The sequence below is a fragment of the Pantherophis guttatus genome, chromosome 2 (assembly GCF_059756535.1).
Source record: "Pantherophis guttatus breed Tessera chromosome 2, ASM5975653v1, whole genome shotgun sequence".
NCBI classification, from domain to species: Eukaryota; Metazoa; Chordata; class Lepidosauria; order Squamata; family Colubridae; genus Pantherophis; species Pantherophis guttatus.
The window spans coordinates 209,517,727-209,536,537 of record NC_142064.1 but is presented as its reverse complement, the minus strand read 5'-3'; the positions used below and the strand labels follow the sequence as shown (position 1 = coordinate 209,536,537).

The 18,811-nt window shown below is 39.2% G+C and overlaps 1 protein-coding gene across 2 annotated transcripts in view; it reads left to right on the top strand.

The window, feature by feature from the left end:
• CACNA2D2 (calcium voltage-gated channel auxiliary subunit alpha2delta 2) overlaps positions 1–18,811 on the top strand; it is a 676,129-nt gene that overhangs the window by 53,101 nt on the left and 604,217 nt on the right. For both annotated transcript variants that reach the window (XM_034440362.3, XM_034440357.3), the window contains exon 2: positions 11,562–11,643. In XM_034440362.3, the coding sequence (XP_034296253.1) occupies positions 11,562–11,643 (82 nt within the window). The remainder of the gene's footprint in view (positions 1–11,561; positions 11,644–18,811) is intronic.

Below are 18,811 nucleotides of genomic sequence, written 5' to 3'. Positions count from 1 at the left end.
GTTTGTGTGTTTTAAAAAATAAAAAAAAACTTTACAAAAAAAGAGAAAAGAAATATATGACAGATTAGCACTTGGTAGAACAGCTCTGAAGGCCTTGGAAAAGATATTCAGATGCCATAAAGTGTCTGTACCTATAAAGTTCAGAATAATTCAAGCAAAAGTAACACTACAGAAATGAAAATTGTAATATGAAGAAACAGAATAGAAAGAATATTGTTGCTTTTGAATGTTAGTGTTGGAAAAGACTTAGGACCAGGGTATATACGAGACCACCTTCTGCCACCAACAGCCTCCCACCACCCAATACGCTCCCACAGAGAGGGGCTCCTCAGGGTGTTGTTGGCCAAACAATGTCGACTGGGGACACCCAGGGGAGAGCCTTCTCTGTGGGGGCACCAACCCTCTGGAATGAGCTCCCCTTAGAGCTTCGTCTTAGCCCCGACCTGCATACCTTTCGCCGCGCCCTGAAGACCCTTCTGTTCCAGCAAGCCGGATTGGCCTAATATGGATTTTATAAGGGGTGTATGTATGTCTTAATTTTTGAGCCAAATTTTATATATCTGATTTTAATTGGTTTTAAATTTTGTAAATTATATGTTTTAATATGGCTGTACACCGCCCTGAATCCTTCAGGAGAAGGGCGGTATTGAAGTCTAATTAATAAATAATAATAAAATAATAAGACTCTTGAGAATACCACGGATAGCCTGGGAAATAAACAAATGGATCATTGAAAAAAAAAAATCAACCAGAGTTTTCATTTGAAGCACAAATGTCTAGGCTCAAATTATCCTACTTCGAGCATATTATATGAATACCTAGCTCTGTGAAGATTGAAATTTTAGAAAAGTTGGAAGGGAAGAGAAGAGGGTGGCAAGAGAAGATGGATGGATGGATTCAGTTATAGGGTGATGAGTGCACTATTGGAAGTCCTGAAAGATCAGACTGAGACAGATCCTCCTGAAGATCCTCCATTTTTATGTGGCCACTAAGAGTCAATCAAATCAATCGTGCCAAAAGAAAGAGACTGGAAAAAATGGATATTACTTCAATATATAAATAAAAATCTGGGATATTCTTTAAACTGAAAGCTAGTTCAGAAATCCGTCAAAGTTAAATTAATTGTAACTGTCTTATCCTATTTTTCAGTAGATTTAATGTGCAATTAATTGAATGTATTGCCATTATATGATTATCCTGCCTTATTCACAGGTTATTGTATAAATCCAGACAACAACATTTATTATTGGCTGATGTCCTATGATTTCCTGTAATGTTGCTCCGTTTTTTTTCTTTCTATAGACCCACAACAATAACAGTAACAAAAGAAAGAAGTACACAAGATTGTGTTTTTAATAACAGTAAAGACTCCTTGAGGAGCTTGGTTTCTAGTCAGGTGCCATTTTCTTTGCTATTGAAAAAAACTGATTTGTCATTTACTTGTTTTGGATTAAAAAAAAAAACTTTTCGGAATAATTGTACCACTCTGGTATGTCCTGTTCCTGTCTCATCCAAGAATTAATCAGGCCCAATCCTGATTAACTTTTTTGAAATTAGCAAATTTGGCTAGGTGATACTAGAAACATGCTTACTCTTCTCTTGAGACTTACCATATTTTTCAGAGTATAAGACACACTTTTTCCACCCTAAAAGAGGGTGAAAATTTGGGTGCGTCTTATACACCGAATATAGCCCCGCCCACCCACCAGCCCCCACCCTTTGGCCTCTGTCTCCCAACAATTACCTCCTTGCAAAAAACAGAAACAGCCTGTTTCAGCTTCAGCACAGCCTGATTAGCACAAACAACTGATTGTCAGTTGGATCGGCCTCCCGACCCTCAGCTGTTTCAGGCTGCAGGGATTGCCATTGCCTATTGCCGCGGGGGCCTCCGCTGTTTGCTGCAAGGAGGCAAATTGCTGGGAGGCAGATTTTTTTTTTTTATGCTAATCATTCTTTTGCTGAAAATGAAAATGAAACTAAAGCAGGCTGTTTGCTGTTTGCTGCAAGGAGGAAAATTGCTGGGAGGCAGAGGCAGATTTTTTTCTTGTTTTCTTCCCCAAAAAAGTTAGATGCGTCTTATAGTCCGGAGCGTCTTATACTCTGAAAAATACGATAATTTTAGAACACTTATAATATAGAAATCTTGCTTAAAATTTTAGCAAGTTAAGGTTTCAACAAGAGTTATAGTGGATTAATTTTTCTGGAGTTTATCAGAGTGCTCAAAAGTTCCTTGAAAGGATCAGGAACTATTCTTTTCTTAATGAATTCTAAACAAACAAGCAAACAAACAATAATAAATAATAAATGTAAAATGAAATTAAATTTGGGATCGAGAAGTAGGAAAACTTGCAAAGTTTTTGGTGTCTTTAGAAATTTTCATCTGATGCCATGACCATCAGCAGAAATCATCATGTGTGTTAAACGCATAAAGAGTACATTCGTTATAACTTAGAATTTATTTTGTTTTTTTAAATCCATGAAGCACTGAAAAACACATGCATAAATTACCAAAAATAATAACTCCCAGGCTATACTTCTTCTTTCCTTCCTTTCCAGTTAACATAAATTAAAAGTAGGTGACATATCTTAATTTGAGCTTAGGTGCCACTATCGTTGATTAAATTTCAGAGGACAGTTCTGTTTAAATTTGTAGTTGTTTAATAAAGCAGAAAGAAATAAACCTTTTAGACGGATTCTCAGTTCCTATTATAATTCTTTGTTTTATTCATTTGTCTTTTGTATCTTCAGCAGCCCAAAGCTATGAACATGGAATATAATAAGATGAAAACTGAAACTTTGTCTCTGTGGATGGCTTATCCTGATCTTGCCTGGCTATTTCTTTATGTATTATTTATGTATGAGGTTTGTAAAGAAATTTCAAGAAATGATTGTGCCTTCCGACCTATAGTACTGTGCCATAGTACCCCCACAGGCAATCCAAATCATACCTTATAATTTACTACTTACATACTGGGTTATTTCAAAATGAAACTTCATGTACATAATTTTGTATCTGTTTCTTCTGCAATTGTACTCTTTTTTTTGTTTTATTCACTAAAATGTAAAGTACAATAAATCTATAGTGTGTTGACAAATCAGATATGAATGAACAGAAGAAAGACAGAAACAGTAATAAATCCTAGCATAGCTGACACTGATAAAGAAAGTGGTCATATCAAATGCTTGGTCATGGCATTGGCAATTCTAATTTATATGGCCTGGAGAAAATAAAAATGATTTAGAGCAGCAGGTTAGGAAATTACAGTAGTTGCAAAGAAAGGTATGATATGACTGGTGTTGAATAGAAGGTTGGCTAATGTCTTCTTCATTCTCTTTTGCTATTCTAAAGAAGGATACAGATGGACCTTCTAGCTCAGGTATGTCAAACTCAAGGCCCGGGGCCCAGATCCCACCTAAGGTGTGCTTAGATCTGGCCTGCAGGGCTGGTCTGGAAATAGCAAAGGACCTGCGCGAGGTGTCTCTGCTAGGAAAAACGCGCCACCTCGTGACCCATTTTGGCCACCAGAGTGCTGCAGGAGGCTGTCCAGACCCAAAATTGGGTCACCAGAGTGCTGCAGGACACCGTCCTCGACTCAGAAGGTTATAAAAGGGAAGAAAGATAAAATATTTTACCTTTCAGGCTTGTAGGATTCTGCTAGCCTATGTCAATAATTTATAGTTCTAGTCTTCCTATAGAGTCAGTTTCTTGATCTGGTCTCTCTTTCGTAAGGTGATCAAGTAGATCCAGTAAGTATTAAAAAAACAAAATCACAAAAATGTACACCTCTCTTTTTATAAATGAATAAAACCATGTGTGTGGAGGTACAGTCCCATGTCATGCCCGCCATGGCCACGCCCACCCCGGCCTTCCGAGGTCAAACACAACCCTGACCCTCAATGAAATTGAGTTTGACACCTCTGTTCTAGCTTGAAAGTCTGCCTCACTAGTATGTGTTTAATATTTCCTCTTTGAGGGAGATGGGCAATTCAGAAATGTGAAAAATAAATACATAAATAAATAAAATGCTAGTTCTGTTTCTGGGAAGACATCATTCAGCTAGGAAGTGATTGGATTTGTAAATACTGACGCGAAGTGCATCAAGCTGTCTTAAACTGCACATTTTTGGTGTTCTGATTGGTTCCATTCTTTCTGATTTCAGAAAGGGAAGGGCAAAGGGAACGAGAATAAGAAAAGCAGTGTCCTGCCATTGTCACCCAGATCCTGCAGTGTTGCAAATGCAAACTTTTTGTATATATGCTGTGATGTTGCTGTCAGCGTTCCAAGTAATGCACCCATAGAAAGCAGAAGTCCGAGGAGGTAGATTCCTCTAAGAACAAATTTATTGGATACATCGTATTGGCGCAACTGGTGAAAACCGACTCTGAAAGTTTCCATGGTTTTCACCCAGTTAAAAGAGAAAGTTTTCCCCTTTCCCCAAGTCATCAGTGACATGGTCCAATAGAAGTGCTGGTCAGTTGCTTGGTTGCTTTGCTTCTCCTCTCCCAGCCACCTGTTGGAATGACCTTGGTTCCCACAGGAAAACCATTTGCTTTGACTGCAAAATCCCAGTCAACTATTTCCCTCCCTTCCCATCTAGTGGCAACCCTCAAAGATGGCCCCAGCCAGGTTCGCTTCAGGATTGACAGTTGCATACACATCCAAAAGAGATGAAACTTGCAGCATAAGGATATGGCATTGCTGCCAATGATTTGATGTAAGCAGAATGCCATTGCGGATATCTATGCATGAACCATATTTTTAACTTAACATTTTTAATATTTTAATGTATGGTGAATACTGTTCTGTTACAATATAATCTTGCTGCTTTTTAATGTTTACACAATAGTCAGTATGAGAAAAGCAGGATAAAAATAATGTTTATTTAATTCAGTGGTAGCATAGAATGCCCCCTGGGGCAGTAATTAATGAATCCCAAACAGGGGAAACGTTAACAATGAAAAATGCTTATTTTCTCCCTTTTCTTAATCAATTGGTATTTTTATTAGCATTTATAGCACACTTTCTAGTCTTCTTGTTCCTTGGAGCTGTCATTTGGGCGGATTTTAAAGACCCACCTGCTGCTTGTCATATTTTAATATGGAAATTAATATGTACCTCTTCTCTAAATTATTGCCTGTTTTCCAAAATAATATGCTTAAATCATCTTGAAGAATTTTAATGGCCTTTATTATTAAAAGTAATAATTTTAATCTTTAAATAAGGCTTTTTTTGTCTCTCTTTCTTCTCTTCCATATAATAAAAAGACAATGAAATCCTCTATATTAGAAGTGATTTTTAAGACAAAGTGAATACTAGAATAAATGAGCTGATTTTAAAGAGAAAGTGGTAGACAGATGTTGGTCTGCACATAAGTTTTCTTGGCAGATGGATTTCAGTGGAAACTACCAACTGTTTCATCCTGATACAGGCATTCTATAATCTGTTGTTATGCAGTTTGTGAGACCTTCTCCTTTTTTAATAGTAATGCCATTAAATATTACAAATTAAAAAAGAATAGAAATAAAAAAATAAAAGGTACAGAAAAGAAAAAGTAGAAAAGAACGATAGACATAAGAATATAGTAAAGAAAAAGGAAAGAATATATAAAGAAGTTATTTCTACCTTCACAACAAATATAAACAATTTTAGTAACATCACTTTAGAATACAATAAATGATCTCTTTTCCAGATTTTTTCTATAAATACATCCACAAAGCCTTATCATTTCTGCCCTGATGTCAGCCAAAGTCATATAAGATAACAGGTAAAAGTATAAATATAATTTGAATACATGAAAAGAGTAAGTAAAAAGGAATATTAGGACAGGGACGGTAGACATGCTGGTGTACGTATGCATGCCACTTACAGACTTCTTAGGAATGGGGTGAGGTCAACATTAGACAGTCTAAGGTTAAAGTTTTGGAGGTTTGGGGAAGAAACTACAGAGTCAGGTAGTGCATTCCAAGCATTGGCCACTCTGTTATTGAAGTCATATTTTCTGCAATCGAGTTTGGAATGGTTTATATCTATTATTTGCTCATGTATTGTTGTGGTTGAAGTTGAAGTAGTCATTGACAGGAAGGACATTGTGGCAGATAATTTTATGTACTATGCTTAGGTCAGACTGAAGTTGGCGTAGTTCTAAATTGTCTAAACCCAAAATTTGGAGTCTAGTGGCATAAGGTATTTTATAAGAATAATAAGAATAAGAATAATTTTATTTCTATATCGCCCTTCTCCCGAAGGACTCAGGGCGGTGTACAGCCTATTAAAAACACAAGACAACATCAGTTAAAATAGTTTAAAATTATTAAATAAATTCGGCTTGATTTAAAACCCCAGAAATTTAAAACCCAATTTAAAATTGTTATGTTGATAGACCAGCCTGGCGGAACAATAGGGTCTTGAGTGCACAACGAAACACCTGGAGGTCGGAGATCTTACGTATTTCCGGGGGCAGTTCGTTCCACAGGGCTGGGGCTCCCACAGAGAAGGCCCTCCCCCTGGGTGTTGCCAGCCGACATAACTTGGCCGATGGCACCCTGAGGAGACCCTCTCTGTGGGAGCGAACTGGCCGGTGGGAGGCTATTGGTGGCAGAAGTCGGTCTCGAAGGTACCCGGGTCCTATGCCATGGAGCGCTTTAAAGGTGGTAACCAGCACCTTGAATCGCACCTGGAAGACCACTGGGAGCCAGTGCAGCTTGCGCAGGAGGGGTGTCACGTGGGCACAACAGGTTGCGCCCATAACCACCCGTGCAGCCGCATTCTGGACCAGCTGGAGCCTCCGAGTGCTTTTCAAGGGGAGCCCCATGTAGAGAGCAATACAATAGTCCAGCCGGGAGGTGACAAGGGAATGAGTGACCATGCGCAAAGCATCCCGGTCCAGAAAGGGCTGCAACTGGTGAATCAGGCGAACCTGATAAAAGGCTCTCCTGGCCACGGCTGTCATATGCTCTTCTAAAGACAGCCGTGCGTCCAGGAGGACACCCAGATTGCGAGCCCTCTCCGTGGGGGACAAGGATTCAACCCCAATAGTCAGCGATGGCACCTGCTGACTATATCGGGACGCCGGAAGCCACAGCCACTCAGTCTTGGAGGGGTTGAGTCTGAGCCTGTTCCTCCCCATGCAGACCCGCATGGCCTCCAGGCAGCAAGACATCACATCAAGGGCATCGTTGGGGTGGTCTCGGGTGGAGATGTATAGCTGAGTATCATCAGCGTACAGATGACACTTCACCCCAAAACCACGGATGATCTCACCCAGCGGCTTCACATAAATGTTGAACAGAAGGGGTGAGAGGACCGACCCTTGCGGCACTCCCCCTGCGAGACGCCTCGAGGTCGACTTCTGCCCCCCTGCCAACACAAACTGCGAGCGGTCAGAGAGGAAGGAGGAGAACCACCGCAAAACGATGCCCCCTATTCCTAACCCCCTCAACCACTGCAGCATGATACCATGGTCGATGGTATCACAAGCCGCTGAGAGATCTAATAGGACTAGGACAGAGGAGCAACCCCTGTCCCGAGCCCTCCAGAGATCATCCACCAACGCGACCAATGCCGTTTCTGTGCTGTACCCCTGCCTGAAGCCCGACTGGCACGGGTCCAGATAGATAGCTTCATCCAGGTGTCGGGGAAGCTGTCGTGCCACCACGCTCTCAACAACCTTCGCCACAAAACGAAGGTTGGAGACCGGGCGGCAGGAAAGGCACCCTCGCTCAGAGAAGCAGTTATAATCCCCTGGAGCCAGCCTCATGTAACCTCCCAGGAGGCCAGTACCAACCAGGAGGGACACGGGTCCAATAAACACGTGGCGGCACTAATCTTACCCAGAACCCTGTCCACATCCTCGGGAGCCACAGGATCAAACTCCTCCCAGATAATATTCTCAAGACCTACCCTCGTCTCCTCCCCTGGACTCATCCAATCAGAATCCAAGCCATCCCGAATCCGAGCGACTTTATCATGCAGGAATTGCACAAAATCCTCAGCACGACCCTGCAAGGGATCTTCCCGCATTCCCCCCCCCGAAGAAGGGAGTGGGTCACCCTAAACAGGGCGGCTGGGCGGTTCTCTGCAGATGTGATAAGAGCGGAAAAATGGTTAGATTTCACCGCTTTTATCGCCACTAGGTAGGTCTTGATATAAGACCTCACCTGTGTCCGGTCGGAATCGGATTGACTAGTCCTCCAAATGCTCTCTAGGCGTCTTTTCCGACGCTTCATCTCTCTCAGCTCCTTAGAGAACCAAGGAGCCAGTTGAGATCGGCATCGGGTCAGAGGCCGCAAAGGCACGACGCGGTCCAAAACTCCGGCGGCCGCACTCTCCCAGGCGGCCACCAGCTCTTCAGTCGAGTCGTGTGCCAGAGTCTCAGGAAATGGCCCAAGCTCCATCAGGAACCTTTCGGGGTCCATCAGACGCCTGGGATGGAACCATTTGGTCGGTTCCGTCTCCCTGCGGCGGAGGAAAGCGGTAGGAAAGTCTAAGTGAAGGAGCGAATGATCTGTCCATGACAAGGGTTTGATGTCTAGGTCCCCTCTACCAAGATCATTCAACCACTGACTAGAGATAAAAATCAGGTCCAGAGTGTGTCCCCCAATGTGAGTTGGGCCTTGAACTAACTGGGTCAGGTCCATGGCCGTCATGGAAGCCATAAACTCCCGAGCCACCTCTGACGCCTCACCCGCAGACGGAAGGTTGAAATCCCCCATGACAATAAGTCTGGGGGTGTCAACCGCCACCCCGGCAATGACGTCGAGTAGCTCGGGCAGGGTTGCTGCCACGTGGCAGGGTTACGGTTATTACGGTTAGAGGAATGGAAGACTCTTCTTGTAAAATATCTCTGAACTCTCTCGATTGTATTTATGTCTGACATGCATTACCAGATATAACAACATATCTATTTTAGCCTTGATCAAATAAACCAAATTTACATTTAATCTTTTTACTTCTAATGATCTTGAGCTTTAGTGCCTTCAAATAATATCCCATAATTTTGTTTTTATTTTTTCTTTGTCTCTTATAAAATTATTCAAAGCTTTAAAAATCCTCTTTTGTAAATCCAGTATAAGATAGTTATCCAGCTCATCTCTTGATTTGTTTTTGTATATAATTTTTAATTATTAAGACATTAGCCAGTTTCTTTTGCATGTCCTGTGTAACATTTTTTCCATGTCATTTTAACATCCACTTTCAAATCGGTTTCATTGTGGTCAGGTAAAACTTGTTCCTCTTCCATAATACTTTTGAAACACAGAACTGGACACTCTTTTAAAACTAACTTTTGAGTCCATTGTTCCCAAATATTCTTCGCTATGTCCAGTATTAAAATATGCTGCTACATTCTGTAATTGTGAGTTGAGTTTGAGTGTTCTTCTCATTCGGTTATAATCTTTAGTTCCTTCTAGTTCTGAAATAGTATATGGGAGTGACTTTGGCAAATCGGGAAGAAATGCTTCCTAGGAAACAATCAGTTAAAAGTGGGAAAGAGACTGCAACTGAACAGTGGACAAAGAAAAAACTTTAGAAAGAATCTGCCCCAATTTATCAATGGTAAAAAGAGATGGCAGGATTTGTACTTTCAGACTTGCAGGATTCTGTTATTGGAGCCCTACAATAAAGTAAAATTAGCTCATCTTATTGTGTTTCCTATCTGGACTACTTGGGAGGCTGACAAGTTCCCTCTAGTGTCCAACCTTTAAAGTCTTTTTTTAGAATTCAAAATAAAAGCATGTTTCCATGGGAAGGGTTCTTTATAATTAATTCCTAACTCTTTATTTCAAATTTTGTGGATGCCTAGTCTGCTTGTAACTTTCTAAAATCAAAATTGTAATCATCTTTTGTGGTTTATTCAAAAATAACTTTTAAAGTCCTAAAACTTACATTAAAAACTTCTTTCACTGTGGATTGAAAGAAAATTTACTGTACTATGTTACTACTGTAATGCTCTCTACATGGGGCTCCCCTTGAGGTGCACCCAGAGGCTCCAACTGGTCCAGAATGCAGCCACGCGGGTGATTATGGGAGCCACAGGGTGCTCCCACATAACACCTCTCCTGCACGAGCGGCACTGGCTCCCAGTGGTCTTCCGGGTGCCCTTCAAGGTGTTGGTTCACCTTTAAAGCATTCCATGGCATAGGGCCGGGATACCTGTGAGACCGCCTGCTGCTATTGATAACCTCCCACCGGCCAGTACGCTCGCACAGAGGGCCTCCTCAGGGTGCCATCGGCCAAGCAATGTCGGCTGGCCTTCTCTGTGGGGACACCCAACCTGTGGAATGAGCTACCTCCTGGAATACGATTGATCCCGGACCTCCGCGCTTTCCGAAAGGCCCTGAAGACTTATTTATTCCAACAAGCTGGCCTAGCTTAAATGGTTTTAATGGGGTTTTAAATTTTTGATTTTATTGATTCTGGGTTTTAAATTGGGAACTTTTCGATTTTGCAGATCTGGGATTTTAAATTGGAAATGCCGATGATTTAATTTATTTTAGTTTTTTCTTAACTTTTGTACTATATGTGTTTTAAGTTTGGCTGTCCACCGCCCTGAGTCCCCCTGGGGAGAAGGGCGGTATATAAGTTGAATTAAAGAAAGAAAGAAAATGTTATAACATTTTTCCAAAGCTGACCCAAAGTTCCCTGATAGCTGAAAAGCAGTTATGAAGCAATTTCTGAAAGTGATTAGAAAAAAAGTCTGCAAACACAGTGTCCTTTCAAATGCACTAACTGCAGTTTGAGCAAGATACTTATTCTGTCATTTCCTGGAGCTTTAAACCTACCAGAGACTGCTATCTTGAGGTCTTCTTATGAGGAGCAGCTGTCTGGAGCATTTGTGGGTGATCTCAGGTTCTTTCCTATGGGGAATTATGAAAGAGCTGATCTGGTTCCACTTCTTTATTCTGTACAATCAGTGGCTCCACTATTCATGGAGCTGTCTTCAGTCTGCCATTTCTTCCCTGGAAGTGTGAAGTCTTTTTCTCTACATCTTAGGGAAACTGGATTGTTCTTTTGTTTTTTTTAACTCATACTCATTTCTACCTTATTCTTTACCTAACAGCCCAAAATGTGTGGGTCTATAAAGCAGGCATAAGGACTAGCTGTGGCACATTTTATATATTTCTATATGATTTTACAAATGGCAGCCAAAGCAGATATTATGTATTATAAAATGTTATAGGAAAGCACAAAAATGTTAACAGGCAATTGTTCCTTTGCATGAATGTATGTTTCTTTGCTAGCTCACTATTGAGCTGTAGTTGAGGTGGTTATATTTTTAGATAATGGTAGAAAGTGGAGCAGATCTTAGTTATACATACATACACACACACACACACACACATTTTTTTTTTAGTTTTAGTTCTCTCTCCGTCTCTCTGTATATATTTATGGAGTATCAAGTTCTGGACTTTGGTCAGCTGATAAAATTGTATTGCATGGGAGGCAGACATGCTGGATCTTCTGAACATAAGAACAAAGAATGTTAGCTATGCTAGTGCTATGTTAAGTGCTGAATTTTAACCACATTCTTTTGTGACTCTACCTTCCAAACTTTCTTTTGCAGGATGCAGAATTGGGCTCAAAGGTTAGAGCGTGAGATTGATGGAGTGATGAAGATATTTGGTGATGTTAAGCAGCTCAGACAAGTAAGATGTGCTTTTTTTCCTTGCATTATGTTTGCTTTCTTTATGTCAGCATTTTGATAAAACTATGCCTTCAGAAGAATATTGGGTATTCATTAGTACCAATGTTTGACACTTTTGGTAATCAGAATAATATTTTTTGTAGTGAATTTTGATTTGGTATCCTATTTCTACCTAATTTTTTTTAAAAAAATAGTGCTTATTTTTAACTATATCCTTTTAAGTAGTCTGAATAACATATGTTTTGGCAGCATCATGTTTTCTTATTCAGTTAAAACTATATTAAGCTGTGACAATGTTTGTTATTCATGATTTTCTAAACAAGCCATAGTGTTGTAGTTTGCAGATATTAAACCTTAAAGTTTAGGTTTGTATATGATGCTAAGCCAAAAAACAAATACACTGTCATTATGCCTTTCATAGTAGTATCAGAGAAATCTTTTAGCTCTCCTCATTTTAAGTATACTATTTTACAATGGTATATTTCAGAAATAGTGGGCCACTGATTATTCTCAGCTCATTATTTATTTACTTTTATCCATATGCTTTCCTTTCCCTGTTCTCACCTTCCATTTTGAACCAATAAGAAAGACAGTGAAAACTTTCACGTACAATAAAGTTAGGGCTACGGTATCAGGGCTGCAAAACTCCAGATGTCCATTAGGTAGCAACAAAAGGGTAAAGTTTGTTGCTGACTACATTTTTGGAGCCCAGATATAGCCCTGAATTAAGTGGCTGTTCAGTTATCTTAAGATTCCAGAGAAAGGCATATTTGATTGAAGGAGGTGCGAATAGATGTAATGCTTTCACATGCACAAAATCACCTTGTTCTCCTCCAAGTCCATATCACTAGATGAGCTTCTACAGTAAAACCTTAACCAGAGTTCTTCATGACATCTGAACCCAGGTAGTTTGTTTTGTTTGTATTGTGGTTTGTAAGGACAAACCAATAGGGTTGCTTCAATACTGACAATAAATTAAGGTGGCCGCTCTTTTGAAGTCTTAACAGAATGACAAAGTTGGAAGGGACCTTGGAGGTCTTCTAGTCTCCCTATTCAGGTAGGAATCCCTATACCATTTCAGGCAAATGGTCGTCCAATTTCTTCTTTAAAACCTCCAGTATTGGAGTGCCCACAACTTTTTACGGCAAGCCATTCAACTGATTAATTGTTCTAACTGTCAGGAAATTTCTCCTTACTTCTATTGGTTCTCTCCTTGATTAGTTTCCATTCATTGCTTCTTGTTCTGCCTTCATATGCTTTGAAGGATAGGTTGAGCCCCTCTTCTTTGGCAGCCCCTTAGATATTGGAACATTGCTATCGTGTCACCCCTTGTCTTTCATTTCATTAAACGAGACCAACAACAATTCCAACAACTGTTCTTCATATGCTTTAGGCTCCAGTTCCCTAATCATCTTTGTTGCTCTTGTCTGCACTCTTTCTAGAGTCTCAACATCTTTTTTATATCGTGGTGACCAACCTGGATGCAATATTCCAAGTGCGGTCTTACCAAGGCATTATAAAGTGATACTAATAGTTAAAGTGATCTTGATTCTATCCCTCTGTTCATGCAGCCTAGGGCTGCATTGGCTTTTTTGGCAGCTGCAGCACACTCTTTATATTATGTGTCTGTGTGTATGTATGTATGTGTACATGTATATGTATATAACATTAAGGACAAATTCAAACAGAAATATCATTATTAGAAACCTTAGACTAATAATAGTCCCCAGCAAATCTTCAATAAAAAATATATTTAACCCACTCAGAGACATGATACCTGTTCTACTGCTCCAGTACTCAGTTTTTTCTCTTTGTTGTGATTCAGTCTTCTACATCCTGGGATTAAAAATAGCACTACATAATGTCAGAGGAGGTAAAGGTCTGAAACTCACAGTTCTGTTCCAGAGCATCATTTGCAATTTTTGAGTTCAGTTTGTTTCTTATGCTTTATTGGTCTGTATGCATGTACATGTGTGAGAAGGAAACAAACAAGCTTTTCTGAGAAAGTGAGCTGCCTCTATTTAATTCAGGTCTAATTAGACATTGAGGAAGCACCAGACAACAATAATACTTCCTGCCCTTTTTCTGGGGAAAGGATTGTTTCTTAATTTTTCTCATTGTGTGCCTGCTGTGGATCTGAAGTTATGCTTTGGTTATTCATTAAAATTTCACAACTGCTTTGCTACAGAAGACCTAAAATTTATTGTCAGAAATATGGCTACAGAAAATGTATTGTTGTGGCGTGCCTTTCTATGACTGCTGGTGCAAAGGATTTATTTCTAATCTTGAATCATTTCCAGAAACAGGAAATGTTGCTGATTATTTGGAAATTGTTTGTGTTTCCAAGAAACATAAACAATGCTTGCCAACATTTTCTTCCAAACATGGTTTGTTGACTTATTTTTGAAAGCCTCCAATTTTGATGGCAGTAAGAAAAATAGAGCAGATGTACTCATTTCCAGCCTAGTTAAATTCAATTCCATAGAAAGAGCATCTGTTAAAGACCTGTGGAGTTTGTAGGGTGAAAGGCTATTTCATTGACACATGACAGTAAACTTTACTTAAACTGGCTGATTTTAGAAAATTGTATATGTGGTTCTTAGAAATAAGGACATAATGTTCTGAATGGTTTCACAGTTTATGGATAGAAGTAGTTGAAATATATATCCAGTTGCAGAGACACATATTTGAAAAGCAATATGCTGATTCAGTTTTATAAATTGGTTTGAAGAAAAAGGTATTCCAAATTTTAAAAAATACCAGAAATACATATTTTCAGAGTGTTATATCACACTAAGATATAACTTATGGTTTGCAGATTGCAGCAGCTAAGTCCTTGCCAACATTCTCTGCCCAAATTAAGCAAATACATTATGGACTAATGAAATACATGAAGTCAGGACAGCAAAGAACATATTATTATGTTACTTATTCTGTAATTCTGTAAGTTACTATACTTAAGAGCACATTACTATGTTACTAATTATGTAACGTAAATTTAGTTGTTGCAACTAACACTTGCTGTCATGGGATTCGGAATAAATAATTAAATTCTGTGATATTAACACATTTTGTTGGAAAACTGGGCATGTAGACTTTACCATCCTGAGAGTTCTTTATTATCTCATGGTGATTTACAATCAAGTACAAAGTCATGTACAAAGAGAGAATTGAGGCATAAGTGATCCCAAAGCCAAAAAAAGAGTTGATCAGTGATGTAATCAAGATAAGTCTAGCTCCCAAGTGTTAGTCTCATACTAAATTCCTGAGGTTATTCTTTGCCTGTTTTTTCAAAGTAACTGAAATGATTTTCAGTGTTCATTGAAATGATAATTGAAACTAGAGATATTAAAACGGAACAGAAATTGTTCTTTTATTCCTTATTGTCACAACTTGCCTTTCACAGTCAACCCAATGCTATATCATGATTTCAAGTCAAGGTCTTAGTGACAGTCTAGTGAGACAGAATCCTTAATAAATAAAAGATTTTCTGATTCTGAATATCTGCTGTCTGTCTTCTATTCTGGATCCAACAGAATTGGACATAAACCAGAGGTTTGACCAACATTGGTGGGCAGATTTGGAATATTTAGCATATGCTATAAGAATTCCCATCAAATGGAGATGGCTCATCACAAAGTTATCATTTACTGAAGGGCAAATAAGTAATATTTTCACCACCACTTCCATCAGCTTCCTGTCATGCTCATTAATATTTTTGACTTTTTTTTTTTCTGGGCAGAAAGGCCTATTTCCAAGAATTAGCCAAGACACCAGGATAGACGTGGAGGTACAGTGAGTGTCATCCAAGAGGTTGGGTGACCTTCAGAGGTGCTGCTCCACAGATTCCTGGGTTCAAGACTCCATTTGTTAAGTTGGGTTCTAGTGTTCATCTCAGATTGTTGCTATTGTTGTGTAACAATATCCCTTGCCTGAGCTCCTTGACTCTGTGGTTGGGTTGGTAGTGGAATTCCCCAGGCTTATGCTCTTTGGGGGCTTTAACTTGCCTTCCCTGGCTATGGAATCTAAGGCTACTATGACAGCCATGGGCTGTCCCAGGTCATCTAGGGCCCTAAGTGGTATTTTGCCTGATCTGGGTTTTGTGTTAGATCAGTGGGAGCATGAACTGGAATTGGGGTATCTTGTTTTTTCCCTGTTAAAGCATTTTCTGGTGGCCCTGCAGTTCTCTGATGCTTCTAGATTATATTATATTGATATGATATTATAAATTAGATTAGATTCATCTGTTACTATTCCTCGGTAAATAACATAATTTGGATGATACACAACAATCACACTGAGGTAAAGTAATTACCATTAATCTTGTGTATCATAGGAGTATGGGCTTGTGTAGGATCACCATGGTCACTACCAGGGAATGAGTGGATTATTGAGATTGGAATGATGCATTGTTTGTATTTGAGCAACATGCTAAACTAAGGTAAAATGAAGTGGGATGTTTGCAATTTGGTGTAGAAAACTAGTCATTGTTGTATTCTGTGATACGACCCAAGCCATGATGCTAAAACATTACATAGTTTGGCTGCTTGAACATGGCCAATCAGGTGAACACTGCCATTGTGTTTATTAACCTGAGTTTAATATGTCGTGTAAACTCAGTTCCTAGTCTTTAACCGCCCTAACTGGTCTCACTTAGCAGATATAATTGTAATATTGATTCAGCTCACAAAGCAATGTCTACCCTGATTTTAATTAAGCCATTCAAACCAGAAAGGCAGAATGAGATAGACATTACAGGTAGCCTTCAATTTACCATAGTTTGTTTAGTGACTGTTTAAATTCACAACAGCATTGAAAAAAGTGATTTATGACTGTTTTTCACACTTATGACCGTTGCAGCATCTCCATGGTCATGTGATTAAAATTCAGACACTTGGCAACTGACTCATATTTATGACGGTTCCAGGGTCATGGGAACCCTTTTGCGATCTTCTGATGAACAAAGTCCATGGGGAAACCAGATTCCCTTAAGAATCCTATTACTAACTTAATAACTGCAGTGATTCATTTAACAACTGTGGCAAGAAAAGTTGTAAAGTGGGGCAAAATTCACTTAACAAATGTCTCACTTAGCAATGAGAATTTTGGGCTAAATTGTGGTCTTAAGTCAAGGACAACCTGTACCTGATACCAAGGGAAATTCTTACCAAACATAATGATGTGCCAATGTAGATTCATCATAATTTTGCTAATTTCTTCTTCATACTTTCTGAATATTTTAAGGTGATGCTTTAAATAGGAAAATAGGAAAATGGATGATGGATTTTGGAAAGTTTAAATTTTGTCATTGAAGTGAATATTAAAATTTTGTTCTAGACAGCTGAGAATCAAGTGCATTAGCTCAGTGCCACTAGAACCTCTGTAAAAATATTGTTTAAAAAAACAGGAATATCTTTTTTATATGATAAAGCTGCTTTTGAGCACTCAGTTTTTGAAAACTAGCACACAGTTTTTCAGTGGTGATTCAAGATAATCTGTGAAATTTCTGCTGTAGCAAACTTTTATCTAAAGTTAGATATTCCTTTTCTTGTGACTGGGAATTATTGGGCAAAATTCTTAAGGAAGTATTTACATTTTTTGAAAAAATTATACTTTCAGTTATATGGACATGTAGCTAGTGAAGTATCATATTTCTGTTACAGAGAATACAGCATTGAATAGATAGTTGCTGGAGGGGGATGCTGAGTATCTGATTTATGCACAACAGATGATGGTATTTGTCCTTGTCTTTCTTTTTATTGTACCAAATCACACACACTCCTGACTTGTTGTATTGATTTGCCTGGAATGTCTTCCAGAAACAGCTTCCATATCTTCTCCAATCAGCCCCATCAATGATAGATTTGGACCAAACCAAAAAATTCCAGGATTGTTTCTTATTGCTGTGATCAGTTTATACAGTCAGCAAATAACAGTCTTCCTTGATAATAGCACAAACGAAGAACAAGAGGATTCATTGAAACTTGGAATAACTATGTTTGCATGCAGAAAGCTAGTATATCAGGGGAAAGGTCATCCACTCAGCCGTTTTCTCTTCTACTTTTTTGAGGCAGGGAAATGATGAATAAAATTATAACATGTCATCTGTCAAGTAAAACGGGAAAAAGAAAACATTTAATAGCAATTATGAATAAGATAACACATGTTAGGAATTGAGAAGGGACATTTCATTTACCACTGCGAGAAAAAATGCAAAAGAACGCAGTGACATTATAACTTGTACATGTGTGAGGAGGCAAGCAGGCAGATTTAGATTGTCTAAAAAACACAACAAATGGGATACAAGATTTCATTTATATAAAGAGTATTATTCATTGTCAGAATTGTTTGATTATCTTATTGGCCACTAATCTGCTCACAATAAATTTTCCCATGTTGTATGATTCCATGAGAAAGTAGCAGGCACTGAGCTCCTTAAATGACAGCATATATTTCACCGTTGCAAATAGCAGCAAATAAACAAGGATGGCTCAGCAGTTAAGATGCCGGGCTTGTCAGCTGGAAAGCCAACAGCCCAGGTTCAAGACCCAAGTGCCATGCGACACTGCAGCAGGGTGAGCTCCTGTTACTTGCCTCAGCTTCTGTCAACTAGCAGTTTGAAAGCATGCAAATGTGAGTAGATATATAAGTACCACTTCGGTGGGAAGGTAACAGTGCTTCGTGTTTCGCCAGATGTTCTACGCTGCAGCATGATACCATGCTGGCCATATGGCCGCAGAAGCATCTTCTGACCGTGCTGGCTCAATGGCTTAGAAATGGAGATGAGCGCCCCCTAAAGTCAGCGATGACTATTGGAGTAAAAAACCCCAGTAACTCCTTTGTCTTTCTCTACTAAAACTCTTCCTTTCACATTTTAGTGCTGAAGTGAGATTTACTTTCTTCAATTACATTAGTCTTCTGCAATCTGGTGTTTCCGACTTGTGTTGAATGACAACCTTCATTTGGCCTAATATTCTCTGCTTTGATAAGTAGATACATATGGTGCAGATATATGATTTTTCCATTTCCCTTTTCTGTTTATGCTTCAGTGTCCATGCTGAATAATTAAGAGCTCCTACTTATTACTTGTTGATTTGCCATTTCCTTCTTAATTAAAAGAAGAAAAACATCCATCATATATGGCATAGGGCCTGGTTACTTGAGAGACC